The sequence below is a fragment of the Cibotium barometz genome, chromosome 25 (genome assembly GCF_041138505.1).
Source record: "Cibotium barometz isolate CiBa-2024 chromosome 25, ASM4113850v1, whole genome shotgun sequence".
NCBI lineage: Eukaryota > Viridiplantae > Streptophyta > Polypodiopsida > Cyatheales > Cibotiaceae > Cibotium > Cibotium barometz.
The window spans coordinates 22,454,693-22,472,965 of record NC_141070.1 but is presented as its reverse complement, the minus strand read 5'-3'; the positions used below and the strand labels follow the sequence as shown (position 1 = coordinate 22,472,965).

Here is an 18,273-nt window from a genome sequence, read left to right as displayed (position 1 = left end):
TTGCGCCAATTGATCAATGCTCCCGAAGCTGCACTAAAAACCTGGAGCGACTGCTCAGCCCGAATAAGATTGGCCTCATGGCCATGCAAAAATAAGCCCGTGTCGTCTGCAAACTCAGCATCAAGCAGGTCCTCCCCCCGGACTGGGAGCTGCAGTCCTCTCAAACCAACCTCTTCTGCCGTCAAATACATACTCATAGCCTCCGCAAAGAAGAGAAAAAGGAAAGGGGCGAGAGGACACCCCTGACGGACTGATCTGGTCAGCTCAAAACTCGGCCCCCGTCCTCCTGCAATCAGCACCTGGCTGCGAGCTGTGGAATACAGAGCTGCCACCCCTCTGATCCATCCTGGCTCAAAGCCCAGGCGAAGCATAGTGCCCTCTAAGAAACCCCAATCAACTCTATCGTATGCCTTCTCAAAATCGAGAAGCATCACGACCAAGTTCTCGCCAAGAAATCTAGCTCGGGCCGTCGCCTCCCAGAAAGTAAAGATGTTGTCAAGGATACTGCGCTCCTTGACAAATCCTGTCTGAGTAGCATGAATCAACTCCCCCAGGAAGGGCTGGATCCTCAAACTCAAGGCCTTTGCCAAGACCTTGTAGACAGTACTGAGGATCGTAATAGGCTTCCAATGCCGAATGTCATCTGATACTCCCTCCCCCTTGGGGATAAGATAGATCAAGCCCTCTGAAAAGCTCTGCGGCATCACCCCAGTGTCCAAAACATGCTGAAAGCCCCTGCGGAGGCCTGGCCCCAAAAGGTCCCAATAGCGCATAAAAAAGGCCGGCGTCAGTCCGTCCTCCCCTAGGCAACTATGTCGCGGCAGGACCCTCAAGGCCTCGGCAAGCTCAATCTCTGACAGAGGCGCACCTAGAACTGTACGCATATGGTCTGTGACCCTCCTCTGCACATGGGCCCACACAGTCTGTCTGCAAACATCTCGATTCTCAGTGGCTGGCTCCGCTGAAAGCAGGTCACTATAAAATGCAGTAGCAATGGCTCTGATCTCCCCGAGCTCAGTAGCTACCGATCCATCCGGTCTACCAAGCTGGCGGACTCCTGCTCGCGCATGGCGCGGTCCAGTGATCTCAAAAAACTCTCCAGTCACTCTATCACCAAGCTGCGTCCACTGAGAGGCCTGACGACGATAGTAAAACTCATGTCTATGCTCCTCTACCTCTCTAACCTCCTGGCGTGCCTGGCTCAGCTGGGACGCCACCCACTCACATGCAGGCTGCTGCTCCTGAAGGCATTGTAGCGAAGCAAGGCTGCGTCTCAGCCGTTGCTCCCGCTCGCGAATCTCTCCCAATCGTGTCAAAGCTGCAGCGTGTAGAAAAGAGCTAAGATCAATGAGTCCCTGGGCACACTGGCCCGCTGCATCCTGGTTAGAGCACTGACTATCATGCCAGATCCTCTCAATGTCCTCAGCGAGACTGGGATCTGTAAGTACCCTCTCTGGGATCCTCAACTGCAAGCTGGGCTTCCGGGTCCCCTCCTCCAATGTCAATATAACTGGCGCATGATCTGAAAATGAGGTGCCAGCGAGAATGCCGACGGAGCCCCCTCGCTCCCCTAACCAGTCGCCCACATAAAAGCGATCAATCCGTGATAGATTAGTCCCTCCCTGCCGGCGATCCGACCGAGAGAAACTAAGACTGTCCTGAGACCGGGAGAAAGCCCCATGCTGCCATGCATCAGTGATCCTCAGTGACATGCAAAACCGGTCCCAAGCTGCAAGCTCCGTGCCGTGCACTGTAACATGACTGCCTCCCACCCTATCTGCCGGGTCCTCAAGCATGTTGAAGTCTCCCCCAACATACCAATGTGCGGCCTCTGGCAATGCATCTGTAACCCGAGTCCAGAACTCTGCTCTGGCACTAGCATGATTGGGCGCATAGATGTTGAGCACACCCAATAGCTCATCATGCATCCTCAGAATGACATATTGTGCTCTACCAGGCACAATGATCCCTCGATCCACAATGGCCTGCCGCCATACATCTGCAATAACCATGCATACTCCTCCCTGTCCACCCAAAGGACCAAACCCTGCAGACCAAAAAGTGTCCCATCTACCAGGCATCACCGAACCATATCTCCGGATCCTGCTCTCACCCAAGTGGTACTCCTGCATCATCAAAATGTCAATGCTGCCACCAACCAGGCATCTCTGAAGCTCCTGCCTCAAGCAACCTCGATAGCGTATAAAGTGTGCTCCGCCAAGGCCCTGTACATTCCATGAGATGATCCTCATGGATGCCCTGCTGAGGTGGATGTTGTCTCAGCCGTACGGCGGGCCTTCGCAAGCGGCTTGGATGGAGAGTAGTCCCCATCCGAACGGCTGCGAATCTGCCCACCCGGTGTACTGCAAGAATCCCGGATCAGGCGCCAGTGGCTGTGGCCCATGGCGACTGCCTCCTGCTCTGACAGAGCAACCTCGTGTATACTCACATATCCAGGGTCGCGTGCCAAGTCTGCCACTATGCGCATGACCAAATGCCGAATCCCTGAGGTATCCACACTCCCGAGATCCCAGAAAAAATGAGCCAACTCCCAAAGTCGGCCTATCACATCTGTCACCTCCAGATCGCTCATGTGATGAGAAAACTCAACTGCCTGAGTCTTCAAAGTGCTGAGAGCGAGCTCTAGAGTCCACTCCCGGTCACAAGGTCCACATAGAGGAAACGAGAAGGCCACCGCTGAGTCTAGTGCCTCCTCCCCGCGGGCCAGAGGTATCACTACATGAACTCGAATGGGTGTTGGCTCATGGGGGCCCTCTGCTCCAAAAAGCCGTGTGAAGGTATAATCAAAAGCCTCCGAGCGCTGTCTAATGCCAAGGCGACTCAGCCGACTGCGGATAGATGAAATCCGTGAGGCCCTAATCGGCATAGGTCTCCTCTGTGATGCTCGAGCGAGGTCAGTGCTCAGCGCTCTCCGGACTGCAGGTGAGCGCCAGGGAACTGCCAGGGCCTCCCGGGAAGGTGAGGCGGGCGGAGGGGGAGGAGGGGGAGGCGAGGGAGGTGGAGAGGGAGCCGCTGCCGAAACTGGAGCGGGGGCGGGAGGAGGCGATGGTGGAAGCGAGGCGGTGGGAGGGGACGGGGGTGGGGGGGGTGAAGGAGGGGGAGCTGGCATCTCCTGGTCCTCAGTCGCTGCAGGGGTCTCCTCCTGAAGGGAAGCAAAGCTGTTCCTCACGGGAACCCAGTGAGGCTGAGACTGTGGCTGCTGCTGCAGCGGTCTCTGGGCGTGCTGTTGTGGCTGTCTCCCTCGGCGGCGCCCCTGTCCAGGCTGCCACTCCGAGGTCTCTGTGGCCTGAGCAGGTGTCCCGGAGGCAGCCTGCCGAGCCGAATCTGTGGGCGGGCCATCAGTAGCCTGCTGCTGTGGTGAGGGTCGAGGTCTCTTGCGAGGGCAGGCCTTGGCCAGATGATCGACCTGCCTGCAGATGAAGCACTGGTTCGGGAGCCCCGAGAACTCCACTCTCTGATCTATCCATCCCCCCCCTATCCTAGGTAGCTGAATGACCTTAGGAAGGGAGGAGATGTCAGACACCAACACTCTGACCGAAGGTAGCCTAGCTGCTCTGGCCACCACTGAAGCTGCTGAGGGGCCCGTCTCTAGTACCGAGCCCACCAATGCTCCGAGCCTGGAGAGGAGCGGAAGATACTCCCGGCGGAGACCAGGGAAACAAACTGTAACATGGAAGAGGCGCTCTCCCTGCTCCGCCGCTGCTGGGTCAAATCCATGCTGCCAAGGTCTGAAGAAAGCCCGAGCACCCCTGATGTCAAGGGGACTCATGGCAAGGACCTTGGCAACGCTCTGGGCGGCCTCGAACTCAATCTGATAATGTCCCCGGCCCAGAAGCTGTACATCCAGGATCTTGCCCACATCTGCAAGAAGGCGGGCCTGAAGAAGATCGCTGATCTCCCCTCTGCTGGGGCGAGTGCCGACTATACGGCAGATGGTGGAATGAGCCTGGAGGCGTTCCACCTCTGCGGTGAGGCTCGCTTCCTCTTCCGACGAAAGAGAAAGCCTGATGGGGGTGACCTCGGGGGCGGGCGAGGGGGCTGCGGATGAGTCCCTCTGAGGCGGGGCGGGAGGAGCCTCCATCAGAGTCTGAAGCTGCGGCGAAGGCGAGGCGAAGGCGGGAACCTGCTGGAACCGAACTGCACACAGAGAGGCGGGATACGGAGCGAAAAAGAAAAACAAAACCCCAAGGGAGGGCGGAAGCAAGGAGGAGGGGGGGGGGGTGGTGGGAGAAGGCGAAGGAGAAAAAAGAAAAAAAAAACCAAAAACCCCAAAAAAAGGGGGAGGCGGGGGCTACGCAAGAGGGAAGGGGAGGAAGCGAGCAGGCGACAGGGGGGGGATGAGGCGCAGCAGAGTGGAGGGGGGGCGCGAAGACAAGGGGGAGGCGCGAGGAGAGGAAGCGAGGCGGAACAGAAAGAAGGGGGGGGGGCGCAACAGCGGGGGGGGGGGGGGGGCGGGCTAAAAAAACAGGCGGCGGGCAATGCAGGCGGAGGGGGGGAAGGAGTGATGGGCAGGCGGGGGGCGAGCAGGTAGGGGGGGGCGACAGGCGCTATGCAGAACCACGAGCAGGGAGAGGGGAGGCGGGAGCTTCAGCGAGCGAAGTAAACTCAAATCTAGTCGTTCCTACTCTACGCATCCTTAATCATTGCTGATCTAACTAGTGAATCAAAGAGAAGGAATTAGGTTTGCACTTGCTGAAAGTGTGGCTGAAAGTATTGTCTCCCTATCCATGCTAATGATCCATATCCTCTAGCAAAAGTGGGATTTGCTACTGGCTGCATGGAGAATTGTTGACCTGGAAACACCACCCCCACATAAGTGTAATGTTTTACTGTCTCAATGGTGTCAGACGTTAATGTATCTTTTACAATCCCCCATACCTCCTGAAATTTTTTGTTCATGATAATGATAGCATGCCCAGCAGCTGCAACAAGCAGGATTCGAACCCAAGCCCCCGACTCAGCAATGAGAACGCCTCACCGACTTAACTACAAGCCCTCAAACTCCCCAAAATCATGAACCAAGTATTGCAAAGGTTGCCTTTCAAATCATCCGATGCATCAATTTGTTTTTGCAATCCTCTACTAAAAGAGAACTTTTCTTCTTCTTTTGCAAAAATGAGACTTCTATTAAGTATGAAAGAGTCATTACAAAATCCTGGCTAGAAGCCAAAATTCTCATCACAAAGTGCACAACCAATCAGAGGCGCGGTACCAGTAGGAGTCGAAGAGAAGAAAATCCCATGATCCCACTCGTTCATAAGAAGGCACGCTTTGCTTACGCTCATCTAGAAGGTCCCTGTATACAGGCCCAAGTACCCATAAGAGTATGAATAATATCTCCCCAAATGGTACAAATGCACTGAGTGTCATAAATCTGGGTGCCCTCAATCACCTTAAAGAGACCTTTTCGACTAAACCGCAGACCCAATACAACTAACAAAGAAACTAGTGTTGATAGCAAGCCAAACTCCATGATTAAAAAGCCCTTTGGAGTCGTGGTACAAATGGAGCATTGAGAAGATAAGTTATAGAACAAGATAGGTTTTTTTTCGCTGCCCGTACTGCTGCGCAACCCTCCCTCCTTGCACCTGAGCGCTTTCCACCTACTGCCCAACATTCGCCTCCTCTTTTCTGGCCGTCCACCATCTCCCCAGTGCCCCCCCCCCCCCCCCCCCCCCCCCCCCCCCCCCCGCGGGCCCAGTTTAGTTTCCCCCGCCCTTGCTACCCTCACCTCCTCCCTGCCTCTGCTGCTCCCTATTTATTGCCTGCGCTGCATGCCCTCCTGAAAGCCCAACGGGGCGTGCAGTGACAAACTCAACCACGTGTCCAAGCGATAAAGATATATATATATATATATATATATATATATATATATATATATAGATAGATAGATAGATAGATAGATAGATAGAGGTATTAACGTCGGTAGAATGCAACACGAGGGCATATACGACCAACGGTGGGACTTGAACTCGGGTGGATCATGGCTTTATAAGGGCCCTCGCGAGAGGGGAGAGAGAGGGGGAACAAGGATCTTGCACACTACACATTGAGCGGGGAATAGGCCCCGCCCCCTTTCACGAATTTATTCAAGAACAATCCACGGGCACGCTAGCCAGGATCAATACAATCAATGAATACAAAAGCAAACAAATATGCTGATGTAGAGTCCCTAAGTCGAAGACGGTGTCGAGGCACGAGATCTCTGATGTCGAGCACACCACAAGGATGACCTACAAGAATCTCTCACTGGGTTAGTACCAAATCCAATATCCAAGTTCCAAATTCAAGACCAAATTCCAAGTTCCATGCCCAAGCTATATGTCCAAATCCAAATAACTCCAAGCTCGTACACGAGGTACACAAGAGATGTGTATAGTTGACCAAGTATTTTTTGACCAAACTGTAAATTCTGTTGTCCAATCCGGAATAGAGACAACCCACAAGAAAGCTTGCACAGAGATGGATGCACCAAGACTCTATTCCAGAGAACCCCGGAATACCTGAAAGAGAGAGAATCATGGAAAATGTCAAATATTTGACCAAATCCGTAAGAAAAGTCTATATGGCAGCCACCAGGTGGTACGAAGCTGTGGTAGGCATAGACGGTGCTGAGAGGTACAGGCAACGTTGATGGCTGTATGTTATAGCCAGATGGCACAAAAGCAGCACGTGCAAGCGGCAGAGCTTCAGATGGCGATGCACAAAAGATTCAAGAAACATGGGTTCAGATGGCAGCGTACGATAGGCAAGAGCACTAAGGCGTAAAGGCAGCGGCCAAGTGGCTGCTTTGGTTTCTGCCGACGACGGAGATGATTGGCGGCTGCTCTGGCTACAAAAGATTCAGGAAACATGGGTTCAGATGGCAGCGTACGATAGGCAAGAGCACTAAGGCGTAAAGGCAGCGGCCAAGTGGCTGCTTTGGTTTCTGCCGACGACGGAGATGATTGGCGGCTGCTCTGGCTCTGAAGGTGGCTGGCGACTGAAGGCAGCAACGGCGCACAGCCACTGTTGGTGCAAAGGGCTAGTGGTACTGCTGTCTGGTGGTGCTGAGGGTTGGCTGGTGGCACAAGCAACAGCAGCAGCACTTAAGTGGCTGAGACAGGGCAGCGCTGGCGACTGAGGCAGGGCAGCGCTGGGGGCTGAGACGGCTGCGCAAAAGCACAGGTGGCAGCACAGCACGGCCAGGAGTTGGAGGCGGCTCTGGTGGCAGAGGTGCTGGCAGAGGCAGGCAATGCTCACAGCTCCAATGATGGCGACAGGGGGCTGCAGCAGCAGTTCACAAGCGGTGCATAAATGATAGGAGGTTGGTGGCAGTAGAAGAGACTCCACGTTTCTTGATGATGAAGATGGCGATGAGCTTCTCCCTTCTACGATGGAGGCCAACCCCTTGATGTTGACGATGAAGGAAAATCCCTAGCCTTGTTCAATGATCTTCATATCTTGTCCTTGATAATCTTTAAGCTCTTGATGAAGCTCCTTCAATCTTCAATGATCTTGTTCATGGTACTACAAGAGAAGACCAATCCTTTACTTGTAAGGGACCCTTCTTTTTGCCAAAAAGCCTTCATGCTTTTGCTTTGCCTTTTTTATACTTTGCTTGTCCCTTTTTGCCTTTTCTTTTGCTCTTTATACTTTTACTAATAAAATATTACTAAACTTTTGGTGCTTTGCTTTCTGGATTTAAGGCCTTGCTTTTTGACCTTAGAGCTGCTTTTTGAGAAAGCGCCAATTAGCTTTTTGGTCTGGCTCAATCTCCTCTTTCCAATGGTTACCTTGGCTCGCGGTCAACCCTGTTTGACTTTTTGCTTTTTGACCAAGAATGGTGCTTTTTCTTAATCAAACCTTATGCACCCTGTCTCCATGTCTTCTTCCACCTGTCTGATGTCTAGGCATGGGTTTCATCATGTGAAATAGAGCTAGGAGGGCCAAAATAATTACATTCGCTCCCTCTTACATCACAGATGTCCTCAACTGCGGACCACAAGTGTTCCAAGCATGTCCATATCTTCCGAGTACATCCATATGTCTCTGGTATATATATATATATGTTCTTGGATATATGTTTCAAGGTACATCAAGTATATCCATATGTTTCAAGGTACTAGTGCCATCTGGTGAGCTTGTACATCTGGTCTTTTCCATATCTGTGGTGTCATGTGCTCATCTGGCAACATCTCAATGCCTTTTCTTTGACCAATAGCTTTGTTCTTGATGGTACTTCGTCATTGGCATGTCACATGTGTTAGATAAAATAAATGCATACTCACCTTCTACAAAAACTAGACACAAGCTAGTCAACAAACAAGTATGCATCATTCACGTCTACTGGGTACTCCAAGTACCAGCCAGCTAGTCCGGAGCCCACGAGACTATCACATGCCATAAATCCAAGCATTGTCCACACATCCAAAACAGCACACAAAGTCAAAGAATTCAAACATACATCAGTATATAGTGCACAAGTAATGATCCTCCTATTCATGGATTGTCCTGTTTGGTTTCATCGAAACCGTGCTGAGCCATTTGGTTCCTGAGGAAATCGCTCAGACTATCCTCAAGGCCATATGGTCACTAGGACCGCCCAACTATGAGATCCAATACAGTCATCTGTGCCATCCAATGCCCATCCGACTGCGAAATCCAATACAGTCATCTGGGCCATCTGGTCGCAATGACCCCCCCATTGCAAAATCCAATAGTCATCTAGGCCATCTGGTCGCAATGACCCCCCAACTGCAAACTCCAATACAAACATCTGGGCCATCTGGTTGTAATAACAGCCCGACTGCGAAATCCAATACAGTCACTAGGACCGCCCAACTATGAGATCCAATACAGTCATCTGTGCCATCCAATGACCGTCCGACTGCGAAATCCAATACAGTCATCTGGGCCACCTAGTCGCAATGACCCCCCCATTGCAAAATGCAATAGTCATCTAGGCCATCTGGTCGCAATGACCCCCCAACTGCAAAATCCAATACAATCATCTGGGCCATCTGGTCGCAATGACCCCCCAACTGCAAAATCCAATACAATCATCTGGGCCATCTGGTCGCAATGACCCCCCAACTGCAAAATCCAATACAATCATCTGGGCCATCTGGTTGTAATAACAGCCCGACTGCGAAATCCAATACAGTCACCTCGACCATCTGGTCGCAATGACCGCCCGACTGCGAAATCCAATAAAGTCATCTGGGCCATCTGGTCGCAATAACCGCTCGATTGCGAAATCCAATACATATGGCATCATTGCCGTCCAATGGGTCATCTAGCATCGTTGACTCCCATATACAAATCTAGCTCCTTGGGCTATTGAGCATCGTTGTCACCCACTAGAGCATATCCAAATAACCATTATAAGCAAAAATTAGAATACTGATCAATTCCAGTCCAATATATATACAATGAAGAGGGCTAGAGAAAAAATCCCTCCCTCTTGAATCTGTATTGATCGCAAGACGTCCGTATCCATACTTCAAATACATATGGACCAACCACGTCCTCGTAAGCTCAAAGTATGTCTCGATAGTCCTAGAAGTACTCCTCTGGCATCCATTTTGCATCCAGTAGCCAATAATTCTTGAATTCCAAGAGGAACTTTCTGAGCACTGTCTTTCCTCTTTTTCTCACAAAACGAAACTCAATGTGTTCTTGTTCTTCTACCCCTAGTGGTGGATCCTTCAATACAGGCTCCTCCTGTACATGGTTTCCATAAACTGTCATGGAAGACATTATATATCCTCCAATGATCTGAAAGGTCCATATACCATCATTCCCTGACTTTGGCAATACAAAGATTATATCCATAGCAATATTCTCCCATAGATCATTCAATGGGTGTAATAATCTTGCTGGTGTTTGTCGATCAAACTTGACCTTCTGACAAACCAAACATTCTCGAATCATAAAGTTCAATGTCCTTTTTCATAGTAGGCAAAACCCTACTTGATGACATAAAAAGTCACCAAATCTCTATTCTACAATCTGTTCCAAAACATCTTTGAGATTCTCTTTGGTAGCATAAGGATCCTTCATCAAAGTGAAGTCCATATGGTAACCCAAAGAAACCCCATGGCTCAAGGGTCTCCGTGATAATGCATATGCTTCCTTGTTGTCTTTCACATTCATAGGCCATAGCAAGGCCTTCTTGGTTCAAGACTGCTCCAATACAATCCCATCATGTTCAACCACAAAAAGATCTATAATAACCAACACTGATCCTTTGCTAGCATAAAGTCTCAATGCTTCAAAAGAGTTCTGCATCATCTTCGGTACACAAAGATTCCACGGCTTTATATGTCGAAACATGCAATGGGCTAAGCACCACTGCAAACCACTCGTCGACGAACTTCCTGGCATGATGTCAATTTGGTGATCTTTTGATCTCTCTAGCTTCTTGCTTTGGCTTGACAAGACAATTTGTAACCATATGTCCCTTGTTTCCACATTGAAAACACTTTCCTTCTTTGGCGTATTCTTCATGTTGCTCGAGGGACAATCTTCTTCAAAAGAGTGGGAGTTTGTCTCCACTCCCATCCTCCTTCTCGTGAGAATTGGTTTCTTGATGGGAATCCGTCTTTAAACTTTTTCTTTTGAGATGGATTCCGATTGTCGTTCTTCGTCTTGCCGTCCATCCAAGGCTTCCAATGTCTTTGGTCCCGCCATGTAAATTGCTTGCATAAGCTTAGGTTGCAATCCATTGACAGACTTACGCATTTCCATTAACGATGGAGAATGGGGGTATAAGAAGTAAACTTCAAAAAAGACTGCTGAAAAGTTGTTAAGGTATGATGCCACATTCTCACCAATTTTCTGCTTTACCTCATTCCATTCCTTTTGCACATTAGCTTCATAGTTAGCAGGTAAAAACTTCTTGTTGAACAAAGTCTTGAAGTCGCTCCATGTCCTCGGCTCGGTCCCTCCTTGTATTACTTTTTAGCCACCAATTCAAGGCGGCATCCTTCAAATGCATACGAACCATGCGAAGCTTTAACTTTTCGGAGTAGTTATCACCTCCAAAAGCAACATCCATAGTTGTCTGCGAAACTAGTCCTGCTCATGAGGTACGTTAAAAACGGTACGGTACGAAACTATGCCAACGAAACTAATGCGAAACTATTTTTATTTTAATGGCCGTTTTTTTTGTGACTTTTTTTATGCCCGTTTTTTTTCTTCCTATTTTGTTTTATTCTTTTTTATGGCCGTTTGGGCAAATGGGGGCTTTCCACCTTGCCACCTCACTGCAGCAACCTCTCAAAATCAAGTAACTATTCTTTGATTCAAATCAAAGGACTTTTGTGATTTCATTGCTTCATTGCAACATTCAAGTGCAGACAGCACTGCAAGGCAGCATTAGGGTGCAAGATTCAGGAAAAATTTGGGGATGCATTTACACGACAGAGAAAATTGGGGCTTTCATGAAATCATTGCTTAATCGCAAAATTGAAGCTCATTGGTACACAGATTTTTGGGGCTTTTGTCAATTATGTGCAATTGACACATAAATTAGTCCATTGGTGCTCAGAAATTAAGGGATTTTGGGATAGGTGGCACACCGGCAGCAACAGCACATTGGCAGTCTCAGGGCCTATCACAACACTTCCTTTCAGATTTCTCGAAGAGGCTTTGGGGCAGCTTTCAGCCCAGAAAGATCACCCTCTTTCTTTGGTTGATGGCACACAGGAGTTTGGCGCTTGGTACTTGGCTGGCAGTTGGAGGTCGGCCAACAGATTGCCCGAGGTGCGGCCACCCTTGGGAGTCTCAAAGACATTGCCTGAAGGCTCAGCAAATTTTGGCACCAAATTCTCCGCATCTTCTCTATGGACAACTCTATGGACAAGGCATCGAGCCAGATCATTACATGTGACACTATCGCTTGGGCCACAAAGGTTGTAGTGGTCAGGGCTTATGAGGATGATGGGGGAGGGCTAGCCATTCAGGTCACTCACTATTGTATTGCAGTAGTACCAGTCACAGCCCCACCTACAGGTGACTGGCGACCAGGCTCATGCAAGAGATGGGAGATTTGCAGTAGCATAGCAGCCTGGGACATTTGGCATGCTAGATGCAACGAGGCCATCAAGGATACCCACACTGCGCTAGTTGAGACCATCAGGAGCATATGGCTCGATATCATTCACACCCTCCGCGGCTAGTGGGGGAAGTAACAAGGAGGTTCTGAACGCATGCGGAAGCGGCGGGAAGCTTTCTTGAGGCTTTGGAGGCCTGGCCCTTTCCTCACAGATAGAGGCAGTGACCCCATTATACATTACAGACCACCTGTGTGGTTTGTTCCCCCCCTTCCCCCTATATGAGATAGCCTTCTCCTCATAGAGCGGCCAGCCAGAGGAGAAGTGTCTCTTCCCCTTTTGATCATTTGCTTTTCGCCCTTACAAGAGGCGAGTTCGTTTTTAGCCCTTCGTGGCTGTTTTTTCATTAACTAATAGAAGGATCTTCTTCCTGGGAAAAAAAAAAAAAGGGCTGACCGACAGCATCTATAGCTAGCTGACCAGCAACCTTCACACATATATAAGCATAAAGGCATAAATCAGTTCAGGCATTCAATAGTTCATCTATCTTTCATGTAGTTCAAGTAAGCATCATGTAGAAGGGGCCTAGGTCACCCCTATGGGGTTGACCATAGCCCTACATCATGTACAAGCATCAAGTTACCTTTTCGTACCATAGTAATACAAGAAACCCTAACACCTAATCTCTCTCCCCTCTCTCCTCTATCTTAATCTTGTGTTAATTAGCATCCATGTTCTTAATCATGCTTAAGGTTGTGGATCAATACAATAAGGCTTCTGCGCATGCAACAAGACCACAAAGCCTATTGAAGGCTAAAGCCCACAACTTGTCAAGTGACCATGATGTTGCTGTGAATGAGACTCATTTGAAGCCTTCCATCTTGAGTTTCGGGAGTGCATTGTCATAGAGGAGAGCTTTGACGCACGCTTGTGGCCATCTCCCATAGCCATTGAAGAATCCGTGTTGATAGCAATCATGTGTGCTGATCTTGAGCCTTGATACCTCGTGCTATTGCTTTTGTTGGTGTTGTGTTGTCACGAAAATTTTCCTTGAGTGGTGTTTGTTAAACATAATCCAAGCCTTTGAAATACTGTTAGTTTTGTTTCAATTGTATGATCTAATAAGAAGACCAAAGAAGCTTGTATCCACTTTGTGCCTTGCATTGTACCGCTCATGCTCCTTTCATACGATGAAAGTTGTGTTTGCTCAAGCGTTGTAGATTCAAGCTACTGATCTTTTTTCACTGGGTGCTGGTTGTTGGTTGTGGATGTGATTCAAAGTGCGTGGTTGGGTTGCTATAGAGGCTCTTTGTTTTTCGTTGCTCAACCTCACAACATTTTATCTTCTCAGATGCAGAGCACCAACCACCTCCTTCGCCCTTGGTGAGATCTCTTCTACGAGCCTCAGATTGCATGAGGAGCTTCTTGGTTCATATTCCTCCGTGTTCAATTGAGGGGGCATACAAGCAACCCATTGTGTGGAATGACTTGATCTTGGATGAATTTGGTAGACCTCTTGGAGCAGCCACGCATATCTAGTGGGCTGACTGGGCAACTCTTCTCCCATCAGTGTTGGATCGGAAGAGGCTCATGAGTCTCATGTAGGATGAGAAAATGATTCCCACCAAGTACTTGAGAGGCACTAGTCAGAGGATTACACAAATGAATGCAGCCATACCTAACCACTGTATCATAGGGAACTTTGTCCAAGGGCCTCATAACTTATGGTTTGGGGTATTCTTAGGGACAGGGGTACCTATTCAAGTCATGTGCCTTCCCACTTTGGGTGAGGATGATGTACTGGTCTTCTACTCCATTCACGATAGATGGCTCTAGGGGAGAAGTTTTGAGCACGGTCTGGCAGTCCGGCCGGTTAGAGTGGTGGGCAAGGCAAGAAAGCACATCTACATTGATCCAACTCAAGGGATGATTAAAGACTCATGGAGCCTCTAGTTAAATGAGGAGTGTCCTATCAGATACTTGCACTAGGACCCCAGTAAGTGGGAGTGGAGGGATGCTTTTAACCCCATGAAAAGCATGCCCTTCTTTAGTTACATTGTGCCAAACACTTGGTTCTAGAACAAATCCAGAGATTCCCTACTTCTAGACCACATTGGGAGGCTTATGGGATCACCCTTGACATTCAAGGAGCTTTTTGGCGGAGGTTGTGGCACTTGTATAGGAAAACAAAGATTTCCTCTTTTATTTGTTTTCTCTACATGGTGGACTTGCCACCAACCAGTGGAGATTTGTCAGCTTGTCCGAGATGTGCAGGAGCTTCAGAGACAGTTTACCATTGCTTATGGGAGTGCACGGAGGCACAAAGGATCTGCACTGCAATAGCACACCTTTTTGGATGGATGAGGAGAGATGCCTACATTTGTTTTGGTGCTATTGTTTGGTTCATACTTAATAGAAGTCTCCTTTCCGGAGAAAAAAAAAAAAAGCAGTCACGTCCATGTGCCTTTTTGAAAAAGATGGCAAGAATCAGAAAAAGAACAAAGAAGAAAAAAATACGCCTTTCAATAACAATGCAAAAAAATGTGCACATGCACACAAGAAATATGAATCTAAAAAGAAATCTTAGAATGATAACACCACAATGCAAAAGTTTTGTTTCCTTACCAGGTAAGCTCCTTTTCAGAGATGCTTGATGTTTTAAGAGATTGCGTTACGAAGTAACCCATTCCCCAAGATGCGATACTCTGAGCCCATCCTTGCTTAGGTATGTGCTCTCCAGCTAAGGTTGCTGCATGTTGTAGCCTTTCCATTGCTTGTTTTCTGCATCATAAGTGGGCTTAAACAAGGCCACTCATTTTAGCTCTGATACAAGTCATTAAGCACTTTTTTACAACAATATTGTGTGAATGTGGGAAAAATGCCCACCTGTCTTCCTCCGTGCCAGAAATCCCTGCTCTTGCAAAAAGGATGACCGCATGGCAATGAGTGAAAATGGGCACAGCACCAGGAATCGAATCCCTTATTCGGGACCTTTCTTCAATAAAACCTTCCGCTTCATCAAACTTCCCTTGAAGGAAAAGCCTGCCCAACATCAGCATCATTCAGCAGAAAACTTTCACATGAATGGCTCTCTTCCACAAAACCAGTTCAAAAACTTTTAGATTTACACAGAGAGCTAGACTTTGCACCAGAGTTCCATTGTGCATCTCAACTCACCATGTTTCAGATCATAACTATCTGTACTGAAGTACAACTTAGCAAAAAAAGGAAACAGAGGGGAAGGGTTCCAAAAGAAGAGGTGCGCAAGTGTTTTTTTTTTTTTTTTTTGGGGGGGGGGGGGGGGGGGGGGGGGGGAAGGGGCGCTGTTGTGGGACACTTTTGCGAGAGCCCAAAGAAGTGCCTTGGTTAGCTCATGAATCTCATTAAGAAACTACTCCAGAAGGATATTCATCAATGAGGGTGAGATGCTGATAACAAACATACAAAAGCAAGCCAAGCTATTGCAGAACCACCAGGGCAGATGGATGAGGAAGCCCAGTCTAAATTCATGCTAGGCCATCAGATTTTAGTGTCGTCCACAAGCCCTTTACAGACTTCCATAGAAGTGCAACCGCGGTGCTCCCTATGTGAAGGCCCAGTCACCGACTTCTATGCTCTCTACACAACAGGCAAGCTTGCCCACCTGAGTTTGGCAGCCAAATCCCCTCCAACCATGCAATGTAAGGGTAACAGTAAGGTGCCAGTGTTAACAAAGATGATTAATGCAACAAAAGACTTAACACAACACATGCATGCACTAATAGCCTACAACTATTATGTATTACCAGTGAATAAAATTATGAGAAAAACGTCTGTGTGCCAAATCACACTTTTTTTCATAGCTTGTGGTGGAGAACTGGCATGGTTCAAAAGGTGATGCTACAGCTTGTGCACCTGCATTACACACATTGAGCAACTACCCACTTCTTTGCTAGCAAATGAGAAACTTAACCACATCTTCCATTATTGCCACATCACATAAACAATGGTCTGGGCAATGTCACACGTCGAAGGGCCATCTGACCTGTAAACATGCCCACCAAAATTGTGAACTGAGGGTGTTTACATGCTAGAAGCACGCCTGCCTCCCAATGCCAAATCATCAAGCAGGTTGTGGCAGGCTCCTACCATGGTCGGGCATGGCTAGCTACACAGACCAAGGTTTAAGCCACGAGTCCTCTTAAACAATGGCGGAATCAGGGATGGCAGTGGCTGAGAAAGCAGAGAGATTCCTTGCGTGTGGCATACCTACAGTATGTATATACCTAGATGAATCCAGGAACATGCCCAAATTCACCTTTTAGGAACGTGCATGTTATATACTCATGGTATTCAACCCACAAGACTATATAACTATCAACTCCATTATGCATAGTATGGACTAGATACTACGAAATCCCCACTAATGTCAAGAGTGCCCAATAGTGGGTGTAGAACTCTGTATCAAGATATGCTCACACACATGCACTCCACACACACACACACACACACACACACACATAAGAGCATATATTCACACAAAGCCCTTCATACTCCGTTTCTGTCAAACCTCCGGAGATGCAGGGCAGACTCAGTATGTAGCACACTGGACAGCAGCACATGCAGCACTACATGTAGCAATGCACACAGCTCATAGGATCACTTGAGCAAGCACTTGGGTGGACAATTCTGAACAGCCAACAGCAGATCTGGCAAACAATTGCAAGCACATGTATGAAAGGGTAACATTAATATAAGAGTTTTATTTGCTTGTCTACCATCCCGCAATTTGCACACCAGCCCATCAACGTCATTTGCCTTTATATAGTGCCTTCAGCCTCCAATTCAGTCATCAATCAATCAGTTGGGATTTGACTTCAGCGATTAACCAGCCAGGCAGTGCAGTATTGGAAGTAGAAAACAGCCCTGAGCAACCAGCGTCTGAGGAAAAGTTGGGCTTTCTGCAAACTTGCATTACTCACAGATTGGTCACATTTTGGGGATAACTTTGCTTCAGATATACAGACGTTTCTCATGTAATTTTATTCATTGGAGATCAGTTGTAGGTCATTAGTGTGTGCTTGTGTTGTGTTAAGTCTTAGGTTGCATTAATCATCTCTGTTAACACTTGCACCTAACTATTACGCTTACATTTGGGGTTAAATCTTAGGACTAGCGACATTTTTTCTATCTAACCATTCCATCTATGTCTTTGTTGTCTAGCTAGAGAAGCAGCCCATAGCATCAGAGCACACATTGATTTGTGGCAGTCGCTGTCTGTGAAGACGAGAGATAGAGAGAAAGCGAGCTCTTGAAGGAAAAAGGTTCCATAGCCAAAAAATAATCCACCCTGCCAATATATTCCTAAGGCTCCCCTAAAATGGGCTTTCACACACGAGGGTGCCCGCTAAGCGCTTAAATCTTAGGACTAGCGACATTTTTTCTATCTAACCATTCCATCTGTGTCTTTGTTGTCTAGCTAGAGAAGCAGCCCATAGCATCAGATCACACATTGATTTGTGGCAGTCGCTGTCTGTGAAGACGAGAGATAGAGAGAAAGCGAGCTCTTGAAGGAAAAAGGTTGCATAGCCAAAAAATAATCCACCCTGCCAATATATTCCTAAGGCTCCCCTAAAATGGGCTCACACACACGAGGGTGCCCGCTAAGCGCTGAGCCCCCTTTTATTTGTGTGATCTCCCGAAAGCCACTTATCTCCCCTGTGCCCAAGCCCTCGACTCTCGACATTTGTCATGTTCACGTGTCCACCCTAAGCCCCTCACCTTTGCATGCCACACGCACACGCCTAGTCAGCCGTGGACGTGTTGGCTTGTCACCTATTGGCTGGATCCTAGCCCAATCTGGGTATAATTTTCCCCTCAGACCTTACATTTTCCCCCTGTTGACTACTTGTCAATAAGTAAATACACCCTATTTTACCTAGCATCTCACATTCTCATCCCCTCAACTTAGATCATTATTCTCGATGATTACTTTTTGAGGAATAGTCGAGAAAAAGAAAGACTTACTGACGTACAAAGCTCGTGCCGAACTAGGCAAGCACTACTACGCACTACTAATGGTTTATTAACCATTTCTTAATTAGTGTCTTGTGCCAACTAGGACCTTATATTGCCCTTGCATCAATGGAATTGCTCATTTACCATAGCATCAAAATCCTCTTGCCGGCTATGACCACAAATATCCCCCCCCCACCCCCCCCACCCTCCCCAATCT

The 18,273-nt window shown here is 48.2% G+C and overlaps 1 protein-coding gene across 2 annotated transcripts in view; it reads right to left on the bottom strand.

Annotated features, from left to right (window-relative positions):
• LOC147624348 (uncharacterized) overlaps window positions 1–18,273 on the bottom strand; it is an 80,712-nt gene that overhangs the window by 47,276 nt on the left and 15,163 nt on the right. For both annotated transcript variants that reach the window (XM_086819330.1, XM_086819328.1), the window contains exons 2-3: window positions 14,946–15,101; window positions 14,685–14,840 (exon numbers count right to left, since the gene is read on the bottom strand). In XM_086819330.1, coding sequence (XP_086675456.1) covers window positions 14,685–14,840; window positions 14,946–15,101 — 312 coding nt within the window. The remainder of the gene's footprint in view (window positions 1–14,684; window positions 14,841–14,945; window positions 15,102–18,273) is intronic.